Genomic DNA, 23,976 nt, shown 5'->3' with positions numbered 1-23,976 from the left:
CGCATCTTTGAAAGCTCGCATCTTGAAGGTTTGTGTGTAGGGGACTTACGCAGTGTGTTCTTGAAAACAGGTAGAGCATGCTGTTTAAGGAAGCAGGGATAAGTAAAGGCACGCCTACAAACATGCCAGGCGAGGTGGAGGGCTGGGCCAGCACTGTTTTCCTATCTGCACGGGGCACGCATGCACGTGCGTACATGTGGGTGCCTGCACTGTGGTTAAACCTGATTCGGCTGTACCAAAACTATGTGAGAGTTCCCGTAGGAGGCAGGGAGATGCCTGACTGCTGACTCGGCATTCTAACCAGAGCCAGCGGGCTGGAGGAGGCGGGGAGAACCGGCCTCAGAGCACTGACAGTTCCCTCCAGCAGTTTGCAGAGAAAGCTTCCCACCTGCACATTAACCCCAACCACCCATGAATGCCTGCATAGCACTCGGGATTCCACGTACTTTGATACACACATCTGGGGGCTTCCTTTTTTTCCTGACCTCACAGCAACTCAAGGAAACATGGAGGGACAATTTAATCCCAATTTTATAGCTGAGAAAACTGAGGCTCCTTCAGAAGGCCACTGCTTTGCTGGCCTAGTCAGCTGGGCTGTCCGCAGCCTTTCCTAGTTCATCCCTGGACTCGTTCTCTCATCCCTGGACCCTGGAGCAGGACAGGGGCTCAGATGGAAGGGCTTTGGAGTTCCCTGGGGCCTTCGTGTTGCCTTGTCTGATCCTCACAGTGCAGTGAGGAAGGAAGTGTGAGCTTCATTGGGAAGAAGGGATCTATCAGAGGCACTTGTGTGTGTGCATGCTCAGTCGCTCAGCTGTGTCCGACTCTTTGCGACCCCACGGACTGTAGCCCGCCAGGCTCCTCTGTCCATGGGATTCTCCAGGCAAGAATACTGGAGTGGGGTGCCATGCCCTTCTCCAGGGGATCTTCTTGATCCCCTCCAGGGATTGAACCAGTGTCTCCGCATCTCCTGCACTGGCAGGCAAGTTCTTTACCACTGAGTCACCAGGAAGTCTGTCAGAGGCACTTACAGTTATGAAAAGGGAAAACTGGCATCATAAGAACAACCTTCCCAAATCTAAAGCACAGAGGAGAGAATTTAAAATGCCTAACAGGGACTTTCCTGGCGGTCCAGTGGCTCAGACTCCAAGCTCCCAAATGCAGGGGGCCCTGGTTCGATCACTGGTCATCAGAGAACTAGATGCTACCTGCCACAACTAAGACCCAGCACAGCCGAATAAATAAATATTTTTTAAATAAATAAAAATTTAAAAATAAAATGCTTAACAACATGGGACCCCTTAGGTAAGTCCCTGAATGGTGCACACCCTAGAAAGGGAAGCTGTGTGATTGTGATGCCTGAAATGCTGATCTCGAGACACAGGGGCCTCTTGTATTCCTGCTCCTCTGAAGGCAGAGAGATGCAGGCTCTATTTCTTCACTGAACAGAAAAACCATGTGGAACTCAGCAGTCATTTGAATGAATAATCACCTACCCTGGCAATCCTAAATAAACAGACCGGGGGTGGGGGGTGGTGCCAGTGGGGTTGTAGGGAAGGTGAGTCACCTGGTGACTTTCCTGGCCAGAATCAACAGGTAGTAAGAAGGTGGGAGCCCTCTCCCAGGGTGGACAAGATCCCCTGGAGAAGGGTATGGCAACCCACTCCAGTATTCTTGCCTGGAGAATCCCATGGACAGAGGAGCCTGGCGGGCTACAGTCCATGGGGTCACAGAGAGTCACACACAGCTGAGCGACTGAGCATGCACACACACAAGTGCCTCTGATAGATCCCTTCTTCCCAATGAAGCTCACACTTCCTTCCTCACAGCACTGTGAGGATCAGACAAGGCAACACAAAGGCCCCAGGGAACTCCAAAGCCCTTTCTTGCAGGTACCCAAGAAAGGAGCCACCTGGTCTGGGGGCCGGGCCAGGAGAGGGGGAGAAACCATGCACGTGCAAAAGAGAATGGGCCAAGCAGAAAAGAGCAACAGGGGAGGAAAGGACCCAAATACCCCTCCGGAATCCGAGTCCCACCTGGGAGCCACCAGGGCCAAACAAAAGCCAGGACAAAATAAAGTGTAGTTTTGGAAATTACAGGTAATGAGACAAGGAGCACGTGCTGTTCGAATGACAGAACATTCTAGTGGCTGATAACACTTAAAAACTTGAAATAAGAGCTGGATAATGAACAGAACTAGACGTGTCTGGTCAGAAGGACTGTACCCCGCTTCCATGGATCAACTTTTTTGGAGGAAGGGGAGGGCTGTGCCATGCGGGACCTAGTTCCCTGACTGGGATGCACCCTGGCCCCCTGTACTGGGAGCTCCAAGTCTTAACTACTGGATCAGGTCCTTCCACGGATCAATTTTTCATCTAAATGTTGCTTCCACTCTGACTCCCCGCTTCCCAGGACAAGTTTCCTGTCTCAGGATGGGGGCAGTCCCCCCACATTGTCACTCTGGCACCTTCTCCTGGGGGACAACCCTTCGCTCCTGGGGCTGGAGCGTTCTCCCCAAGAGCCGCACAAATGCCTCCCATCCCCCAGGAGCTCTGTGGCCGAGGGAAAAAAAAGGCTGGATACACCTGAGTAACTGAAGCCGGCTCCTCAACATGGAACGAGAGAGGCTGAGTCTGGGCACACTGCCAAGGGCACCGCTTCAGGAAACGCGCTCCAGGCAAGCCCATGGCCCTGACCTGTGCAGCATCAGGCAACAAGCCACGCCCTCAGAGCCTCAGTTTCCTGCCTCACCGTGAAAACTGAGGCCACCTCCCAGTGTCCGGAAGGGTCTCCACAACGTGTCCCCTCCTCTGCTGCCTGATCCCAGCCTGGCACTACACAGCTAACAGACATGGCTGGCCACTCGGACAGCTTAGTGGCCACAGTCCGGCCGGCACCTGGGAACTGAGGTTGTGAAAGGGTGTTCAACCACAATCAGTGATGCAGCTACTAACTCTAAAGGGAATCGAGAAGCTGGCCACGGGGACTTCCCCTGTGGTCCAGCGGTTAAGACTCCTCGCTTCCAGGGCAGGGGGCATGGGTTCGATCCCTGGTCATGGAACTAAGATCTCACATGCTGCAAGACACAGCCAGTGTTAATATATAATAATATAATATTATATATTTTATTATATATAAATATTTTATTTATATATTTATATTATGTTATTTATAAATAATACATAATTATATATTAAAATATTATATAATATTATTTACTATAAAATACTTTTTTAAAAAGTTGACCATGAGTGAGTTACTGATTAACTGAAATCACAATGGAACTGATTTTGGCAAGAAGGGGAACTGAGAAATTCAACATATTCCACTTAGAGGCCATCTGGCCATGGGGAACCAACCCCAGGGCTCCCAGCTTCGATATCAACACCCAGCTGGCCAGCTCTGCCCTGAGCCCAAGGCAGGGCCCATGTGACTGGCCCCTCACCTGGCTCTCAGCACACAGTTCCAAGTCTGCCCTCCTCCCCCGCCCCTTGCCAAAATCTCCGTCTTGGTGGCCTGCCCAGGGCGGTTCAAGGACCGCTGCCAAGCCTCCGCGAGGCGGAGCGTGACCAGCGTGACCAGCCTCTGCGAGCAACCCTCCCAAATCTGACACCTCAGTCCCAGATCCCAGCTGCCTGGGTCTGGACATGCGTTTACCCGTGCAGACACGCCCAGCACACAGGGCAGCGCCAGCTCACTGGAAACCCAGGGGAAGGGGCACCACAGGACCCCAGCACCTGCGAGCTAAGACAATCTGCCGAATAATCAGAGAGCTTTAGGCCTCGCTGAGCTTCCCTTGCATCCCACACCCAGCTCGCTTATTAAAGCACTTCATATGCTCAAGAGTGACAGTCATCGATCTGAGCAATTAGATGAATGGATCAGAATCTGCTTCTTTCAGGAAAAGGCAAAAAAAAAAAAAGAAATCAGCAATCTGAAACCAAAGCCCAGTTTTAAAAACGATGGTTTTTAGGATGAAGCTTATAAACATAGATGACTATGCATGTTAATATTTTCAGTGCTTGACACAGTTAAGTTGAAATAAAATGTTATGGGTCGAACAACAAAAAAAAAATCTGCTGAGTGACTGGAGGGTGAGGGAGACAAACACGTTTCCTCCAGAAAACAGAAAGTCAACCTCAGTGAATACCGTATAGCAGATGGTTTAAATAAATACATTGTGAAAATGGGCACAGTGAGGGAGGGGGCTTGCCCGAGGCCCAACCCACCAAGGAAGTGGCTTTCTCTAGAGTGGCCATTTATGGAATTCTCAGCTTCCCATGTAGCTCAGTGGTAAAGAATCCACCCGCCAATGTGGGAGATGCAGGTTTGATCCCAGGGTCGGGAAGATCCCCTAGAGAAGGAAATGGTAACCCATTCCGGTATTCTTGCCTGGGAAATCTCGTGGACAGAGCCTGTCTGTTGGGCTACCGTCCTTGGGGCCACAAAGAGTCGGACATGATTGAGCACACGCACTCGCATGTCCCAATAACCGTGGGCCTGAGGATGATTTCAAAGGCTGCAGAGAGATGGAGAAACAGGCGAAGTGAGTGGGCATGTCTGTCTGAGCTCAGGATATCCAGGCATCCACTCTTGGATGTTCTTTCTGAAATGGACAGAGGATGAGAGCACACTCACTGGTGACAGTAACAAAGCTAGTGTGGACCAAACGGAAGGACCAGCGGGCCGCACACGTGCACTCTGGGAAAAGAGAAGAACGACCCTGGCATGTGGTGGGTCGCCACAGTGGCTGCCCAGCACCAGTAACCCACTGCTGGCCCCTGGGACCACATGGAATCCCTCCCCAGGTCAGGCAGGGAGACTGAACTTAGGCTCACGCAGACAACTAGACTCTTCTGAGAGGAAAGGCCCCGGGGTGTTCACAAGCCCCCAGATCAGGTCTATCTGCTTCATTAGGGGTGTTCACAAGCCCCCAGATCACGTCTATCTGCTTCATTAGAACCGCTAAGAATCAAGGGCAAGAGAAACCCAGCATTCTGTCCATCCTGCAGCCTTTCGAAGACTATAGTTGTTCAGGAATGTTCCGAGAGCTATCATTACTCAAAGACAGAAGGGCTGGCCACTGGCTATGTATTTCACAGACTGTATCTCACTTCATCCCTCACAATAGCCCCATGAGATAAGCAGGATCACCTCCTCCACTTGATAGATGAGAAAACTGAGACGTGGGAAGGTTGAGCAACATTCCCAAGGCCACAGAGCTAGGAAGTGACAGAACCAGGTATCACTGAGTCACTCTGCTGTACAACAGAAATAACACAATGCTGTAAATTAACTATACTCCAATACAACTTTTTTAAAAAGAAAGTGTTCCCTGGTGGCACAGTGGATACAAATCCACCTGCCAATGCAGGCGGGCCAGGTTTGATCCCTGGTCAGGGAATAAAGAGCCCGCATGACACAATTAAGACCCAGGACAACCAAATAAATTTTTAAAAAATAATTTAGAAAAAAAAGAGAGAGAGAGAGAGTCACCAAGATTCCCTTCCTAGATATTCTGATCCCCCAGGTCTGAGAGAAAAGCCCAGGAAGGAATGGGAAAAGAATCTTCCAGGGCTAAGTTCAATAAGTGAAGTGAAGTGAAGTCGCTCAGTCGTGTCCGACTCTTTGAGAATCCATGGACGGTAGCCTACTGGGCTCCTCTGTCCATGGAATTTTCCAGGCAAGAGTACTGGAGTGGGTTGCCATTTCCTTCTCCAAAGTTCAATGAACGTTAGCCTTAAAAAAGGCACCAAGCTCTGGGTGGTGATGAGACGAGACTACAGGGGAAACTTCGCTCAAGGAGGGGAACAGCTGACAGTAAAGCTGAACACTGACAAGGGCAGTGTAATACATTTAAGGGGGGAGGGGAAACAGAAATCATGGAAGAGCTCTGACATAGGGCCCTCTGTGTAGACTGGACTGTCATCCTACCGGGATCACAAAGTCAAAAAAAAAAAAAAATCGTTTTGTCCAGCACCAATGCAAAAGGACTGAACCAAAAGGAAACACGCTACCCACCACCACCTATAAACTTAAGAGACTCATCCATCCTGGGGACACAGATGGCTGCCCATGGAGAAAGAACTTGTGAAACCCCAGGACAGTCAGCTCAATGGGCTGTCACGGGGAGGGCACACTCAAAGCAAAGATTAAGGCCAGTGAGCCCTGGGAGGGTCTAGCAAGTGAGAGAGATAAAATAGGGTCCCAACATTGACTGAAGCGGGTCAACACCCTCAAAGAAGGCAATATAAATTGCCTCACTGGGTTTGGACAACTGTGTGAGTGCAATCAGTGGGGGTCCCTGGATTCAGAACCAGAACTGTTCTCTAACCTCTGCGTAAGAAATGTGAAGGTGAATGCATTTAGGATGATTAAGGCTGCAACGGGACCTTGCCCTCACCAGCTGGGTGACCAGCATGCTCCATTCAGAAGGGACAGAGCCAAGCCCTTCCTTGCCATACACCCTCCTAGAGGCATGGGTTTGGCCTGACGATGACTTTTCCTGTCTTCCAGGAGTTCTCAGAGATCCAGAGATGATGGGAAGGGTAAACACAGAGAGACACACTCCATCCTTCTCCAAGCACAATGGAACTGCTGACAGGAGTGATAAAGACAGTGTTCTAGGTTTGGTTTTGTTTTTTTTAAGAACACAAAAATGCTTCCACAAGCCTGACCCTTGGCTTGCGTGTTGAAGCCACACTTTGTATTCTAAAGATGGACAGAGAACTATCACAGATGGGTTGAAGGTCTCCAGCTAGGGAGTGAACTAGGTTAGAATTTACCATCTAGGGGCCACCACGGCTGCTCATCCATCCAGTGACTCTTCTCCAACACACAGGTCAAAGTCCTCGGGGAACTAGACCCAACTGACTATGGGGTTCAATGGACTCTCTCCAACACCCAGCCTCCCAGCCAAACTGCATACTCGCACACCCTGGGGCCTGCCCCATTCTCAGAAAACAACTGCTTTGTGTCTGAGTCCACCTGAAGAACTTCTGGCCTACATCAAGCCTAAGCTCAGAACTGACCCTGTAATGGGTCTTTATTATTTTTTTAAATTAAAGTATCAGGACTTCCCTGGTGGTCCAGTGGCTGAGACTCCACATTCCCAATGCAGGGGGTGCAGGTTCCATCACTGGTCAGGGAACTAGATGCCATGTGCCTCAACTGAAGATTCCACATGCCACAACTGAAACTCAGCACAGCCAAATAAATAAATACAAAAAAAATTAAAATTAAAATTAAAGTACCCTGTTACCCAGCAAATCCCCTTTCTCACTATCTATTCTTGGTCACATGCGTGACAAGCAGGCATGTCTGGCCATGTTTACTGTAACAGCATTTGTATCAGGAGGGGATTTGGAAATAACTTCAATGGCCATCAATTAGGCTAAATTAAACAACTGTTCGTGTGTGTGCTAAGTTGCTTCAGTCATGTCCAGCTCTTTGCAACCCCACAGACTGTAGCCCACCAGGCTCCTCTGTCCATGGGATTCTCCAGGCCAGAATGCTGGAGCGGGTTGCCATTCCCTTCTCCAGGGGATCTTCTCCACCCAGGGATCAAACCCACATCTCTTATGTCTTCTCCACTGGCAGGCAGGTTCTTTACCACTAGCGCCACCTGGGAAGCCCACAAACAATGGTTTAGCCTTCTGGTTCTAAGCAAGGTTATGAAGGAGGTAAAATCAGTAAGACCTACCCGCAGTGGCAGAAAGCCACCACCAAGATGGAAGGGGGGTGGGGAGAGCACAATACTACTTGCCACGCACTTTTTTTTTTTGTTCTACAGGTATAAATGCAAGTATGTTAAGCATTTGAGAACACCAACAAACTTGTAACAGTGGTTAACCTCCAGGGAAGGACTGGGATTACAAGTGGTTGTTAAGGAAGATTTGGGTTTGCTCTGAAAGGTTTGCATTTTTTTTTTTTTTCCTACAGAGAATGTGTTCATGTACTACTTCTGTAATGAAAATTGCATTTCACCATGTGATTTTTTTTAAAAAAAAGAAACCGACCTTGTTCCGTACATTTCAGTCTGATGTTTGGGGGCAATTTCTAACTGAATCTGCCATACAATTCCCTAGGACGCTGAAAGCAGAGTGGTGCAAAGCAGTGGGCTTTGCAACACAGATCTTACTTTAAGTATTAGAATCCCAGCTCTGTGACTCTGTGGATGGTTCAGTTTATACGCCAGTTCAGGGAAGAGGCAAGAAAAAAAAGAGAAAGGCATGTCAGAGGGCTTCTGGGTAACATAAAGGGATGTCCTAGGAAAGATTTCAGTTGTGCAAGCTGAGCATTCCAGCTGTCCAACATCACACACACACACACACACACACAGACTCGCCCATAATGGCAGCTCTCACCCAACCACACATAATCCACCAGGGCCCCTAGCCAACCAGCTGTGCTTCAGACCCTTCCATCTGGGAATCAGGATTTTTAACATCAATTCCGATCCCGTGGGTTCATGAGAAGGAAGAAGCTGACCACCACATCAGACAAGCTCTAAAATCTCATTTACTCCTGAGGGCCACCTAATCACACAAAACACTGATCTTTTAAACACACACACATACTCTTCACCTCTTCAAAATGCCACGTGAAAAGCCCATAGAAACACAAAAGTCTATTATTAAAGTCCTAGGGTCACCAAAACTAGCCTAGCTAGGGTCTTAGAAATCAGAGTTGTGGTCCTTCTGGTTGCGGTGAGGATGCACTCAAAAAGGTCACAGGGAACGCTTCAGAGGTGATAGACAGGTTCTGTCTCAGGATGCATTTGTCAAAACTGATCAAACGGCACAGTTCAGATCTGAGCATTCCACTGTATGCAAATTACACCTCAATTTAAAAAGAAAACTACCCCAGCAGCCTTTCTCCCTGGCTGCAGCAGAACTTTGAGCTGTCCTATGAGATATCTGAAATCTCTGTTGTGCTATGTAAAGTGCACAAGTACCATGGCGACAGTCACCATAAAAATAGATAACAAGATTAAAACGGATAGAGGACACAGGAATTTAAGAACGGCACACCAGGAGCAATTCGTGTGCGGCTGAAGAAGAAAAATAGAGGACAGGGAGGTTTTCATTCCACCACCACCACCAACTCCCCCGCCCCCTTGCACTTTGAAAAACAGCCACCCAGTGTGGTTGTTTTTACTAAAAGAGTTTTATGGCTTCCTAACACTCAAAGGACAAAAACGGCTGAGAGCTGTTATTTCTTATCGTGTTTTTGCCTTAAAAAAAAAAAAAAAATCTGATAGCCTAAGTTTTTCCCATACTCACTGTTATGTGGCCCAGGGAACTGATTCCGAGCAACTCAACAAGCACAGTCGATGTGCCATCTACTGTGTGAGACCCAAATGATGTTGGGATAAAGGCGGCCTGAGCCCTTCATCATCAAATGCACAAAGACTTCCCACTTTAGTTCTCAATTACAGAGTTCTGTCTGTGCTTTTTACATACATCTAAAACTGACGCCCCCTAGGTAAGCACCCCGAAACTGCTTCACATGAAGAACGCACTTCCGGGCTTCCCTGGCAGCTCAAAGGTAAAGCGTTTGCCTGCCAATGCAGGGGACACAGGTTCAATCCCCGGTCCAGGGGGATTCCACACGCCTGGGAGCAACTAAGCCCGTGCCCCACAACTACAGAGCCTGTGCTCTAGAGCCCGGGAGCCACAGCTGCTGAAGCCCCTGAACCACAGAGCCCGTGCTCAGCAACAAAAGAAGCCGCTGCGGTGAGAAGCCCGCGGACCTTGACCGGGGAGCGCGCCTGCTCGTCTCGACGAGGGAAAAGCCTGCACAGCCACGGAGACCCAGTCCAGCCAAAAAATAAAATTAAATTTAAAAACACCAAAAAACCACTCTCTTGCCTAATACTGATTCTTTCAAATGCCAAAAGGCCGGCATGAATGGCCTGGTGACATAAATCTTGCGTTCTTCTCCAAAAGATGAGATAAACCTCTATTCTCCTTGCGGAATTTCTGAGAAACATTTGCTATGTGAGTTAGCCCATTTGCTATGTGAGTTAGCCCTGACAGTGCTCCCAACAAAAGAAGGAATCCAAAAATATCAGCAAGAAAATCTAAAATGTTTAACCAGAGTGGATTCTAAATAAACCACATATTTAAGTAAAATTTAGGCAAAATTAAACTTCCACATGGAAGCAACAAATAAAAATGTGAAAACAAAAACATTTTTATTCAAATCACAAATTTACTGTCCAATATAAAATAACATTAACATATGCATCTCTGGAAAATCCCACCCAAAAGTTTATCTTCCTTGTCGTCACTATCACTAAATCCACAGAGCAGCCACAAGGTTCAGACTCATCCCTGGTGTCAGGATGGCATTTAATGTGCGGAGGGCCTCCCAGGTGACTCAGATGGTAAAGAATCAGCCTGTAATGCAGGTGACTTGGGTTCGAGGTTTGATCTCTGGGTCCAGAAGATCCCCAGGAGAAGGAAATAGCAACCCACTCCAGTATTCTTCCTTGGCGAATTCCCATGCACAGAAGAGCCTGTAAGGCTACAGTCCATGGGGTCACAAAAAGTCGGATACGACTGAGTGACTGAGCTCAATAACAACAATAACCTGGTAATATAAATCTGCCTGGAAAACACGAGGAAGGAGGTAGCCAAGGACACTCTCAGGTCCTCCACAGCCAAGCAGAGGACCTCAGGAGTCAATTAAAGGCCCCCAGCTTGACTCATTCATTATACTGAACACAACTGCCCAATAAACACGTTAGTCTTCCATATGCCAACCTGCTTTATTATTATTTGCCATCTCCACTCCACCTCTGTCTTCTTGCTTTTCCTAAAGACAAAATTCAATTTTCAGCAGTCCTGGCCACAAACTGACTCCTGAGCCACCACTGAATAGTTCTCTTCCTCCTTTCTAAAATGACCCCAGCAGATTTCTTGAAAATGTTAGGACCCACTTATTAACATTTTCTAAAAAGCCTACCATGATGATGTTGACCCTAGTACTGTACAATTAGAGGTATATCCCATATTTCACATTATCTTTCAGCTTTGACAAAAGTCACACAATAACCTAAGACTTGGAAAGGACTTTGGAAGCCAGCCTAACTCTTGTTCTCTTCTACGGCACCCTTAATCCACAGCATTCAGCCCACGTTGAATACCTCCAATGATGGGGAGCTCACTACTCCAGGGGAAGACATTTCCACGGTTGGTCAGACCTGCCAGCTGGAAAATTCCTTTCCCGGGACTCCTCTGGTGGCCCAGCAGCTAAGACTCCACACTCCCAGTTCAGGGGTTTCATCCCTGGTCAGGGAACTAGATCCCACATCCCTAAGAGTTCAAATGTCGGAACTAAAGATCCCTCATGGCAACAAAGGCCAAAGATCCTGTGCGCCACAACTGAGGTCTGGCACAGCTAAATAAAAAAAAATCAAAATTTTAAAAAATTCCTTTTCTGACAGAACTGAAATCTGGTCTCCCAGTCTTTATGGTTTAAAGGAACCTTAAAGCTCATCACCTTCAGTGTAATCATTCAACAGGTAAGGAATCATGTAAAGCAATCATTCTACAGAGGAAGAATCTGAAGCTGGAGAGGAGAAAGTAATTGTTCCGTCCACTGGTCATATTCTAACACTAGGAGCAGAGATGAAAAAGTCAATTACCGTGAAAAGATCGGAAAGTACTACTGGGTGCCCACGCCCCTGAATATGCTCCTGTCAATCCTAATCCCACAGCATCCCAGGCTCCTTCCTGTGGGTGAAGCCTTCTTTGTGCTTCTTTAAAATCATATCCCCACAGTGGTCCAAATGTCACAAGACCAGCAGAGGTCACTAAAACCAGGTCCTGGGATTGGACTGATGAATTTCTGATCTGGTTATGAACGGGATTTGAATTCTAAAATAGGGCTCGCCCAGTAGCTCAGATGGTAAAGAATCTGCCTGCCAAGGCAGCAGACCAGGGTTCGACTCCTGGGTGGGGAAGATCCTCTGGAGAAGGGAATGGCATCCCACTCCAGTATTCTTGCCTGGAGAATTCCATGGACAGAGGAGCCTTGCGGGCTACAGTCCATGGGGTCTCAAAGAGTCAGATGTGACTGAGCAACTAACACTAACTTCTAAAAAAAACCTTATGTCACTCAGGGCTCCCATTAAACTTGTGAACAACAGAACAATCTCCAACTTTTTCCCACGTGATCTGTCCCGTCCTTGGCACCTGGAGGACCATGGGGGCCATGCTGTGCTTGTCTGTTTGACTGTTGGTCTCCCGCTTTCAATCAGATCATCAAATTCAGGTCAGAGACTGAGCCTTCGTTTGTGTCTCCAGTCAGTGCTTGACACATAGCAGGTAAATAACTCAAGATTAGTCACTGAATGAATCATCTGCCTTTACCCCATCCTGTCCCCGAATGATGAAATGTTTTTTAAAAATACACGTGTTCAGGAGAGTGAAGAGACAAACCACAGGCTGGGAGAAAATATTTGCAAAAGACACAACTGATAAAGGACTATTATCCATAATATACAAAGGACTCTTAAAACTCAACAGTAAGAAAGCAAACAACTCAATTTTAAAAAGCGAGCCAGAAACCTTAACCAATACCTCACCAAAGACATAGAGGCAACCAAAAAAGCACATGAAAAGATGTGATCACAAGTCATTAGGGAAATGCAAATTAAAATGATACCACTACCCACCGATGAGAGTGGCCAAAATCCAGATAACTGACAACGCCAAATGCTGGTGAGGATACAGAGCAACAGGAACTCTCATTTATTGCTGGTGGGAATGCAAAGCGGTGCAGCCACTTTGGAAAAGTTTGGTGGTTTCTTCCAAAACTAAACACGCTCTTAACATACGATTCAGCAGTTGCATTCCTTGGTATTTATCCAAAGGAGCTGAAAATTTACATCCACATAAAAACCTGCACACAGATGTTTACAGCAGCTTCATTCATATTGACTGCCCATACTTGGAAGCAACCGAGGTGAACGGATAAATACACTGTGCTACATCCAGATAATGGGATATTATTCAGTGCTAAAAAGAAATGCTGAAAAGAATTATACTACCAAGCCAGGAAAGGACATGGAGGAAGATTAGACACAAGCCAGTCTGAAAAGACAACACACGGTACAATTCCAATGATATAACATTCTAGAAAAAGCAAAACTGTGCAGCCAGTAAAAATAACAGGGGCTACCTGGGGTTAGGGAGAGGGACGGATGAATAGGCAGAGCACAGAGGATTTTAGGGCAGTGAAAATACTCTATAGGATACTGTAACAGTGGATACATTTGTCCAAAATCAGAATATCCTAATATAAACTATGGATTTGGGGTGATTAGTAATGGTCAGCGTAGGTTCATCAGTTACAACAAATGTACCATCTGGTAGGGGATGTTGATGGCTGGAGAGGCTGTGCATGTGAGGGGCAGGAAGTATGTGGGAAATTTCTGTATCTTCCTCTCAATTTTGCTGTGAATATAAAACTGCTCGAGAAAATAAAGTATTTTTAAAAAAATATATGGTAGTGTTTTTCCCACTGTGACATACATACACCCTATAAAAAATATAAATAGCTAACTTAAAACATTAAAATAACAGTCACTCAACTCATCTATCTAGAAGTAACCAATATTAATATTTTGGTATTAGAATTATTGGAATATTTCCTTCCAGTCATTTTCTACGCACTTTTTTAAGATTTGAAATCATAGGGGCTTCCTGGTGGCTCAGTGGCAAAGAATCTGCCTGCCAATGCATGAAACACAGGTTCGATCCCTGATCCGGGAGGATCCCACATGCCTTATAGCAACTAAACCCGTGTGCCACAACTATTGAGCTTACGTTCTGCACCTGCTGAAGCCTGCATACCCGTAGAGCCCGTGCTACACAACACGAGAAGCCGCCACAATGAGAAGCCCGCACACCACAACTGCAGAGGAGACCCCGCTCGTCGCAGTGAGAGAAAAGCCCTTGAGTAGCAACGAAGACCCAGCACACCCAGAATAAATAAAACTATTTTGAAAAACTTAAAAAGATTTGAAATCATACTGTAGATGCTCCTTAACTTTTCACAGAAACATCTGTTCATGTTATTTTAAAATATTCCTAACCCTGATTTTTAATGGCATAATATTCCATTATGAAGACACATCCATCAGAATCACTTATGGATTACTTCCTGCCCAGTCATTCTACTGGATATTTATGTTGTTTCCAATTTTTCATTACGGTTTAAGGGAAAAAAAAACTCTAAATAATCTCTGTGTACAAAGCATCATGTACACTTGCGATGTGGTCTCCAGGAGGGAGATTATCTTACTAGAATGCATAAGCATTACAATTCAAATTTTAAAAACTAAATCAGGGTTTACATTTATCACTTACGGAATTTCTTTTTAAAATTTGAGCCCTCATTCTGTATATATCTGAATCTTGGGTTATCTGCTAACTAAGCAATTCCTCCCACTTCTACACTGTCAACAATGCTGACAAATATACCTTCTGTATCTTCATCCACAACGATGGAAAAAAAATGTTGAACAGCTCAACACCAAGAATAGAACCCTATGGCACTCATTTTTAGACCCCTTTCCAGGCTGACTCAGTGCCACTAACTAACAGTTTTTGCATACAACTGTCAAATTAAATTAGTAACACCACCCAGCCCACATTCCACCACTTATTTAATATGGACCATCCTACCTAAAGAAACTGACAAATACTTTACTAAAGCCAAAGTGTACCATAGCTAACGCATGGCTTCTCTGATGTAGTAACCAAACCGTTATATAAAACAGGAAATGGGGGACTTTCCGGGTGGTCCAGTGGTTAAGAATCCACCTTCTGACGCAGGGAATTCGGGTTCCAGCCCTGCTCGGGGAGCTAAGACCCCACATGCCGTAACTGGAGGAGCCCTCCACTGCAGCTACTGAGCCCACAGGCGTTCTGGAGCCCACACAAATGCAATGAAAGACTCCGTGTTGCAACTGAGATCTAACGTGGCCAGTAAATAAATAAAATGCAGATATAAAGTGAAAGAGGGGCACTGGACACTTATTTTTAAAAAAGCAGGAAATGGGTTTTAATTTGATATGATTCGGCTGACTTCTGGTTATCCTTGCATCCTATGATCACATATTTTTAAGCAATTTGGCAAAAAGTACTTCAGTTTCAACTTTTTTTTTTTTTTACAAAGACTATATTTTAGGGGCTTCCCTGGTGGCTCAGTGGTAAAGAATCCACCTGCTAAGGCAGGAAACACGGGTTCAATCCCTGGGTGTGGAAGATCCCACATGGGGCGGAGCAGCTAAGTCCATGCACCGCAGCTACTAAGCCTGCGCTCTAAAGCCTGGGAGCCTTGACTGCTGAGACCACACGCGGCAACTTCTGAAGCCCACTCGTCCTATGGCCCTCGCTCCCCAGCAAGAGAAGCCGCCACAACGAGGAGCCTGAGCACCACGGCTACAGAGTAGCCCCCGCTCACTCAAACTAGAGGAAAGCCCAGCAACAAAGACTCAATACAGCCCCAATAAATAAATAACTTTTTTAAAAAAACTGTATTTTAAAATAGTCAGGCTGCACATCTGTAAAAAGCAGAGTGGTTCTTGTTCAGTGCCTGTCACCTGTAGCTTCCCCCGGGGAAGGACTATCAATCACGGGTGGTTATGGACCTCCTAGTCTTCTAGGAGTCATTTGCATTCACACCTGGTCTTGAACCAATTATGACATGGTCATTACGCATTCTGGATTATCAGTCTCTGGATCCCGGAAGCCCACCTCCGAGACCACCCTAGGAAGGATCTAAGAGAAGAAATGAGACCGTCTCCTTGCCATTCCTTTATTATTCACGCACAGAACCAAAGCCCCTGAGGACCTAATGTCAAACGACACTTGGCAGTTGTGACTCACATCTCACCAAATTATTACCTCAACATGGTTCCCAGAAAGTACGTGCCAGGAGTCACCATCTAACCAGGCCAGCCAGAAGTGGAAAGCGGGAGGACTAAGAGATCCTGGGGGTCACTAGAAACCGGCCTCACCAGAGAATACAGTCCAAGGCCATCTCTGATTAGCACCATTCCAATCATCAGAAAAATATTTCACAGTGCCAGCCAGCAGCAACTCAGAAAAGACTACTGACAAGCCTCCAACAAGTCATCTGCACACAAAGCTCTCAAATTCAGTGTCACACTCCTACCGGAATCCTCCGACAGCAATCCCAAATTCCCTTCTTGGCCTCCGAGTCTCGGAAACTCAGGTCACAAACCCAAAGGCCTGCAGAACTGAGTAGGGAACTGGTATCAACTGGATTAAAGCAGCGGAGAGCAGGGGAACCTGAATATCTGTCGACCCAGCCCCCCAGGGCGGTGCTGTCTCCCATCTCCAGGGGCAGCCACCACTCAGTTGCACAGGTCGGCCTGATCTGAGTTTTTATGAGAGTTCCAACTTCAGAGGTTTTTCTGGACTGCTCCTGATTTTTGAAAACCTCTGTGTGGCAGAAAACCTCCCAGGGACAACCCCAGTCTGCAAACTGAACACATTCTTCAGGCCTCCTGTTTACAACCCCTCCACTACCCTTTGATCCTAACCAACCTTTCCAGTCTGACTGCTCCCTCCTCTCTCACAAGGACCTCTTCTGCACACTGTGTACACCCCTAACCCCGGGCCCCCACCTATGCAGCATCATAGTGATAAACCCCCCACCTGTGAGGCACCATGAGCTACCACAAAGGAATCACCCCAGACTTCCTTCCCTATTTCAGAAGTTTTTTCCAAGTCACACAAGCATAGCTCCTTCCCTCGTACCCTGTGGCTACTTATTTTTCATCTTGGCATTTCATCACCTTGCCTTGCTCCTTAATCACAGGCGGACCTTATCTCTCATGGAGCCTGTAAACGTTCAGTCCCTTCCTCATGCTTCCTTCCACCTTCAGCACTAATCAGGGGCGCTCTGCACAGAAGCAGTTTACTCAATACTTCTTCGATGTGAAAATGCTCTTTCACTGTTTTCCTACCTGTGGGTTATGATCCATTATGGGCTCGTTAAGTTGACTTGGTGGAAGACAATAAACATTTGTAAATGAAAAATAATGGAATAGAAAATAAAAGTATCAGGATTGAGATTGACATGTACACACTGTGCTGTGCGGTGCTGAGTCATGTCCGACTCTCTGCGACCCCATGGACTGTAGCCCACCAGGCTCCACTGTCCACAGGATTTCCCAGGCAAGAATACTGGAGTGGGTTGCCATTTCCTCCTCCAGGGAATCTTCCCGAGCCAGGGATCAAACTCGTGTTTCCTCTGTCTCCTGCGTTGTAGGTGGATTCGTTAGCCACTGAACCATCAGGAACTAACAAGGAGCTACCGTATAGCACAGGCACCTCTACGCAACACTGTAATGATCTATATGGGAAAAGGATCTAAAACAGAGTGGATGTATGTACATGAATGACTGATTCACTCTGCTGTACACCTGAAACACAACACTGTAAATCAACTACACTCCAATAAAAATTCATTAACTAAAAATATCAGAGGAGATTGCACCAAGCAAAAGAGGCAGTACTCACGAACTTAAATTAGGTTTTTACATACATGATTGGGTGTACTGGTTCATGGTGTAAATTTTATTTCTTAATGTAGGTCATGGTTGAAACAGTGTAGAAAACACTGTTCTGTAATCAGTAGATTAGTTCCACCAGGGCTCCATGCAACCTTTTTTTTTTTTTTTTTTTTGACAGTCATATATTCCCTAAAAAGAAAAAAAAAAATCTGATGGCCACCTCTCCCCATATGAGCCTGTCTGCCCTGCTAATTCATTGATCCTGCATCCAGAGGAAGAGGGAGACTAAGTAGCTGCAATGACATTGCCACTCATTCTGCAACTCTGTGCAATCATATCCTTCAAATTCACCAGCCCTGGGATGTTGCAAGTTGAGGCTTGGGGAATTTGTTCAGTAAATCACCCTTGCTCAGCCTTGCAACAGGAAAGCAGAATTCAGAGCTCAGGAGAAGCACCCTCTGCAGATAGACAGGCAAGTGGCTGGCTTCCTGGGACCTGGCTAGGGCTCCGGTTAGGAGGAACCTGGCCCTGGAAAAGGCACTATCCCAAATTTGGGCCCCAAATTTCCTCCTTCCTCTTTTAGATCGTCTGGCTGTCCCCTCGTCTTGTTGCTTCCCCCATGCTCACCTGCAGTGAGACACCAGGACTAGACAAGATCTCTGTGGAGAGCAAAACTCAGCATGTTTCAAAGTCCAGCAATTTATGTGCTTAGTGAATTCCATTCTAGTTCCTGCCATTCTCCAATCCCTCCCTCCCAATTAGAAGAAAAAGTGTCCCATATTCCTTGGAGCCTCAATTCCTCCGAGCTGCTTTGCTCACTTCAGGTTCAGGACCAGGTGATGTCATCTGGATGGCAAGACAGAACAAAGCCTTCCAACTCACACCCCAGATCCCCTCACCAACAACCTCTACTGCACCCCCTATGACCAAGAAGACACTCATCAGAGTGCCTTCCATCCCCGGGCTCCGGCAGCCTTTCCCACCCTATATACCCTGGTTTCCCACCAATCTCAGGGCTGCAGTTGCTAGCAGGACACCTATGTTTCAACTTCTTAGCAAACAAAAGAAACTTCTCTGCAGAGTATCAATTACTTCTCTCCAAAACACACATTTCCGATTTCTTGAGTTACCAAGCACAGCAGCTCCAAGGCCCTGGCGTGTAATCAATTTCCACAAAGAATTAATTTGCATTCATCTCCTCCTTCACCCTGTTCCTGTCAATAGATTATTTAAACCGTAATGCTTCTAAAACTCATCCACTTTTGCATTTCCAGTTATCCCAGTCCAAATCCTGGGCATTCCACAACTGTAACAGCCTACTGATTTGTCTCATAACATAACTTTTCAAAGGGCTTCCCTGGTGGCTCAGCAGCAGAGAATCCGCCTGCCAATGCAGGAGACTCGGGTCAACACGGGTTTGATCCCTGGGTCAGGAAGGTCCCCTGGAGGAGGAAATGGCAACCTATTCCAGTATTCTAGCCTGGAAAATCTCATGGACCGAGGAGCCTGGAGGGCTACAGTCCACAGGATCGCCAAGAGTCAGGCTAAACAACATTACTTTTCAAAATCTTTCCAAAGACCCTCTCGTGACATCAGTCTGGCTCAGAAACCTTGACGGTCTCCGCAGTACACACAGAGTAAAATGCAGTCCCTCAGCCTGGCCTTCTAGGATGCTCACAACCTCAATCATCGTCCTTCCCCATCTTCACTCCTACTGCTCAAGAAACATCCCCTGGTCTGACCAAGGACATCTCCTGTCTCTCAGGAAAAGTCATGTCCGTTTGCACCTGGTGGCCCACCTCAAGGGTCTCGGGGAGAACAGTTCTGTGATTCCTACCCTATTCCTTCTCTGAACTCCAACAGCACCTATTCTACGCTTTGCAGCTTGACAGGTAATGGTGCCCTATCCTGAGGCCTTAGTTCCCATGCTCAAGTCTTTCTGTCTCTCCCCTGAGATGATAAACCCTGGAGGAAATCATCTCCGGTATCTTTTACATCCTCCTCATTGAATAGCTGTCTGAACCTCTTCTCCTCCCATATGCAACCCCTTTCTGACCTCTCATACCTGTTTACTTCTTCCTCCCCTACCTCTGGCCTTTGCCAGAGTTATTTTCCATGTGCATAACTGATTTCATAACTTAGGACTCCAAGTCCAGTCCCCAGCTCTGACCTTGCCTTTGACAGTCCCCCTGCCCCCTAGCATTTAGTCACTCAGGCAGTCAGAGTACATTAATTTGAACTTGAGCTCTCAAATCACTTCCACCTTTCCTTGGGTGCTCTCTCCGGGACAGCCTGGCATGGTGCTGAGAAGGCCTGCAGTCCCCCAAAGGTACCTGTGGAATTGAACTTAATTGCTATTTTCTGGTGTTTCCAGAGTCCTGAGACCCCGAATCTCTGTTTACACAAAACCTTAGGAGGATGTCAAAAAGGCCTTGGATACCTGTTGATCACTCACTTGCAGGCAAAGTGTACCATACGGGGTGTAAAGAAGGGGTCGGTGGCTTGCAGGTAACCCCTGCACCTGGCTGCCTGACATCTGGAGAACGCTCGCCTGCGGGACGCTCTCCAAAGTCACCGGGCATTGGCCAAGGCCGCCTGAAACCAAGAGGCAACGGAGCCCCCTGGTCCCCTGGCAGGTGGGCGTCTTTAGATTTCTGAGTCCGTCCTAAAGCGAAGGCGCCGAGCCCCGAACTCCCAGGAAGGGAAGAAAACGCTGCCTTGGAAATTGTTTGCACATGACAAACTCCCCGTCCAGGCCCCCACAAGCCCACAGTGCCTGCGCCCGGGGCTGCCGGCGAGGAGAGACAGGGTGAAGGCGCGCAGAAGGAAGCAGGGGGGTGGACAGCAGGGCAGAAGTGGACCGGGAGGGTGGGGGCCAGCCCCCGAGGTGGAGGGTGTGTCGCGCCGCGCGTCCCGGAGCCCGGCACTCGCCCGCCCGGCCGCTCGGCGGAGCGGGCAGGAACGCGCGGGGCGCCGGGACGACTGGGCCGGCCGCCCAGCCGGAAAGGGTCAGGGAGGGGGCAGGTCACCCTCCGGCGGAGAGGCGACTCCGGACCGGCGCTCAGAGTTGGGGAGGGGATTCCTTGGCGAGCGGGATAAACAAGGCAGCTCACGGGAGGGAGGGCGCGCAGCCACCCCCCTCCCGGCCGGCGCGGCCACTGCCGCAGCGCCCCCGCGCCCCGACCGGCCGCGGCCCCGGCGGCGCCCGCCTCCCGGCCCTCCGGCCCGGCCCCCGCGGGCGTGCAGAGCGTGGGAAGTTCCCGGGCCGCCCCCAGTCCCCGGGCTGCAGCGCCGCGAGGTCCTCGCGCAGCTCACCTCGCCCCGCCACGAGTGGCGGCACGGGCCGGGCAGCTCCCCCTCGGACAGCTCGGCTCGGTTCGCGGCTGCGGCTGCCGCGGCCCCCGCCCGCCCGGCGCGGCCCACCGCCCCGCTCCGCTGCGGCCGCCCGCCCGCCGAGGCTCCGTTCGCGCCCACCTGGCCGGCCTGCCCTCCCTCTCCGGGACACTGCGCTCACGTACGCGGCCGCGGCCACAACCCGGCCCGGATTCCCAGCCCGGGAAGGGAGCGGAGGCGCGCGCCAGCCAGCGAGCGCGGGGGCCAGGCTGGAGACACACCCCCTAGCCGCCCTCCCCGCGCGCGCACCCCGCCCCCGGCGCCGCGCGCGCCCGCCGCCCGCGCGCCTCTCGCCGGCCACAGGCGCCCGCGCCCCGCGCCCCCACACCCACGCCGCGCGCCCGGCGTGCACACCCCGGCCGCCGGTAGACCGTGGGTGCTCAATAAGTGCCCGAGCGACTCCTCGCGCACATGCGCCCTTGAACCTGACCGAGTGGTGACGCCCCCGCCTCCCCCACCCCCCACCACCCCCAAATCCGACCCGGCGGCTGCAGCCCCGAACCAAACTTGAGTGTTTGCCTGTTTTCACTTGAACCGCCAACCGAGCCAAAGTTTCTCGCTGTTGTTTTTCCAGGCGGGGCTCTGGGACCGGCTTCACCGAGACAGGCCGAGCTTGCCCCAGGGCGGGAAAGGCCGCCATCAGGCTCCGGGCGCCACCGACGGACGCTGGGCGGGGGCAATGGAGACCCAGGCCGCGCAGCCCCGGCCCGCCGCGCGAGAACGAAAGGCCGGAGGGAGTGAAGATTGCAGCCAACCTTTCCATCTTCCTTTGCTTTAATGTTTTCTTCTCCATTTTATGACATTTTACTCGAGCTCACTCGTTTGTAGTTGTAAAGTGAGGCGTTATTTACTGTTTCTGGAATTAACAGGAGAGAAAGTTAACTATTAGCTTTCAGCCCTTATGTAAACAATACCAGTTGCTTTTGGCACCGTTAGGCTCTGGCTTTTGTATAATTTGTAACGAGGAGAATTGAAGCTGCTCCATTGTGTCGCTCTGTGTTTTTCAGAGATAAGACCAAGAGCCACAACGGTAGTGAAGGGCCCTAGTGCCTGTATGCAGGGGCATATAGATTCATAGTCAAATAAATTTAAAGGGTAGAAGAAACCAATCCCCTCCCCCAAAAAGTTTTTAAATATTTTTGGACTTACTTATTGAGTTTGCAGTCAGTTCACCTTCAACTTGAAGTGTACTGTTTTTCTTGCAGTGAGACGGTGGGGAGTGTGCAGGAAAGGACTAGAGGCTTTGCAATCAGACGGGCCTGGTTTGCGATCCTGATTTTATTGTCGAACTAGTTTTATGCTTTTCAGCAGGTTCTTTTCTCTGTCTGAACCTCAGTTTCTTTATCTGTAAGATGAAATAAAAAACATGGGTACAGTGCCTCGCTCACACCAAAGAAACACTAAATATTCTTTCCCTTCCCTCATGGTCCACCATGTGTTAACATAAGAAAAATCTCCTTTAAAAAACTCCAAAGTCCCTAAAGGATATCAGTGCTCAACTAGGGGTGACTTTTGCCCCCAACAGACATTTTGGCAATGTCTGGAAGTATTTTTGATTGTCACAACTGGGAGTAGTGGTGCTCCCAGCATCTAAACAGGTATAGGGCAATGGTGCTGCTAAATATCCCGCAAGGCACAGGATGGCCCCACACCACAAAGAATTACCTGGTCTGAACTGTCAATAGTGACACTGTTGAAAGATCCTGCTATAGGCTAATTCGGCCATCAAACAAAGACTGGTTCCCCCTTTTCCTTCTTATCCTCAAGGAAACATTCTTGTTTTGCATTCAAAAGAACAGAAAGCAAAGCATTTGGGGGATCACAGCAATGATATGAATATGCAAAATCTCCCCTTAATGGGAAAATGCAGATTTGAATTTTACTTTTTATTATTAAAGGAATATTCTACTTCATTAACAACCAATGTGTGCACCCTTATTATTAAGGTATCTTGTGATGTATTATGTATTACTACAGTTCACGAATGTACTTCCCAGGTGGCACCTGTGGTAAAGAACCCGCCTACTAATGTAGGAGACTCAGGTTCGATTCCTGGGTCGGGAAGATCCCCTGGAGGAGGGCATGGCAACCAACTCTAGTATTCTTGCCTGGAGAATCCCTTGGATAGAGGAGCCTGGCGGGCTACAGTTCATAGGGTCACACAGAGTTGGACACGAAGCGACTTAGCACACACACACAGTTCATGAATAGCTTTCGGTTCTGTTTCCCTTTCTCTTCAGACCATAGGTGCTTACTGGCTTCTGCAGATTCACCTCTCTGCCAAGTCCCTCACCGATCCTGACATTTATAATATAGTCCCTGCCCCCAAGGGACATCCAGCGTAGTTGGAAGTAAATGAATGCACTTGCAATAATTAAGGAAAAATACAAGATAGCATATAATTAAGCTTTAATTGCAGCACCCAGACCAAGGGAGTGAGGAAACTGAGTCCAGCAACACCAGGTGCTACCTGGCTGAGGTGTTCTGCCAATGTTTGTTGAATGAACTGAAATAGTGAACACTTTTGACACCAGATAGGACTCCAGGTAAATTCTATTCCAGTCTTTTTAAACTGCTACCCTTTATAAAGGGATGTCGGTACCTGGCTGTGAGGTTTATTTTTCTTAAAACATCCAGTTCAAACTTGTAACCCAACCTATATATTTCTGAAAATGATTGAACTTTAATAAAACAGAAACAATCATTCATTTGACAGCTATGTCAGTGCCTGCTGTGTGCAGTGTGAGCCACCGGTCTCTAAATTTGCACAGAACCCAGAGCTTGTTCTGTTTGAGACAGGCCATCCAAAGGCATGTGCTCTCTTACTGCATATACTGAATGAATATCCCCTTTGACTGCAGGTATGTACTTGTCAGTATGCATTCCAGAGTTCTGCACATTAATACAGACTCTGAACTTTCCCTCACAAACATCCATTCCCAAACACATACCCAGCACTCGGTCTCCTGGCCCAGTCCTGAACACACCCCATAGCACAACAGACACAAAGCATGATGTGCTTAGAA

The 23,976-nt window shown here is 48.3% G+C and overlaps 1 protein-coding gene across 3 annotated transcripts in view; it reads right to left on the bottom strand.

The window, feature by feature from the left end:
* ZNF395 (zinc finger protein 395) overlaps window positions 1-21,769 on the bottom strand; it is a 48,123-nt gene extending 26,354 nt beyond the window's left edge. Inside the window, exon 1 of one of the 3 annotated variants that reach the window (XM_018051864.1) lies at window positions 21,706-21,769. In XM_018051864.1, coding sequence (XP_017907353.1) covers window positions 21,706-21,743 — 38 coding nt within the window. In that variant the 5' untranslated portion in view covers window positions 21,744-21,769. Of the gene's footprint in view, window positions 1-20,872; window positions 20,988-21,031; window positions 21,100-21,705 lie in introns of those variants that run through there. The other 2 variants (XM_018051865.1, XM_013965857.2) reach the window with 2 other exon arrangements.

The sequence above is a fragment of the Capra hircus genome, chromosome 8, assembly GCF_001704415.2.
Source record: "Capra hircus breed San Clemente chromosome 8, ASM170441v1, whole genome shotgun sequence".
Classification (NCBI taxonomy): Eukaryota; Metazoa; Chordata; class Mammalia; order Artiodactyla; family Bovidae; genus Capra; species Capra hircus.
The sequence above is the reverse complement of the archived record's forward strand: the minus strand, read 5'-3'. Positions and strand labels throughout refer to the sequence as shown.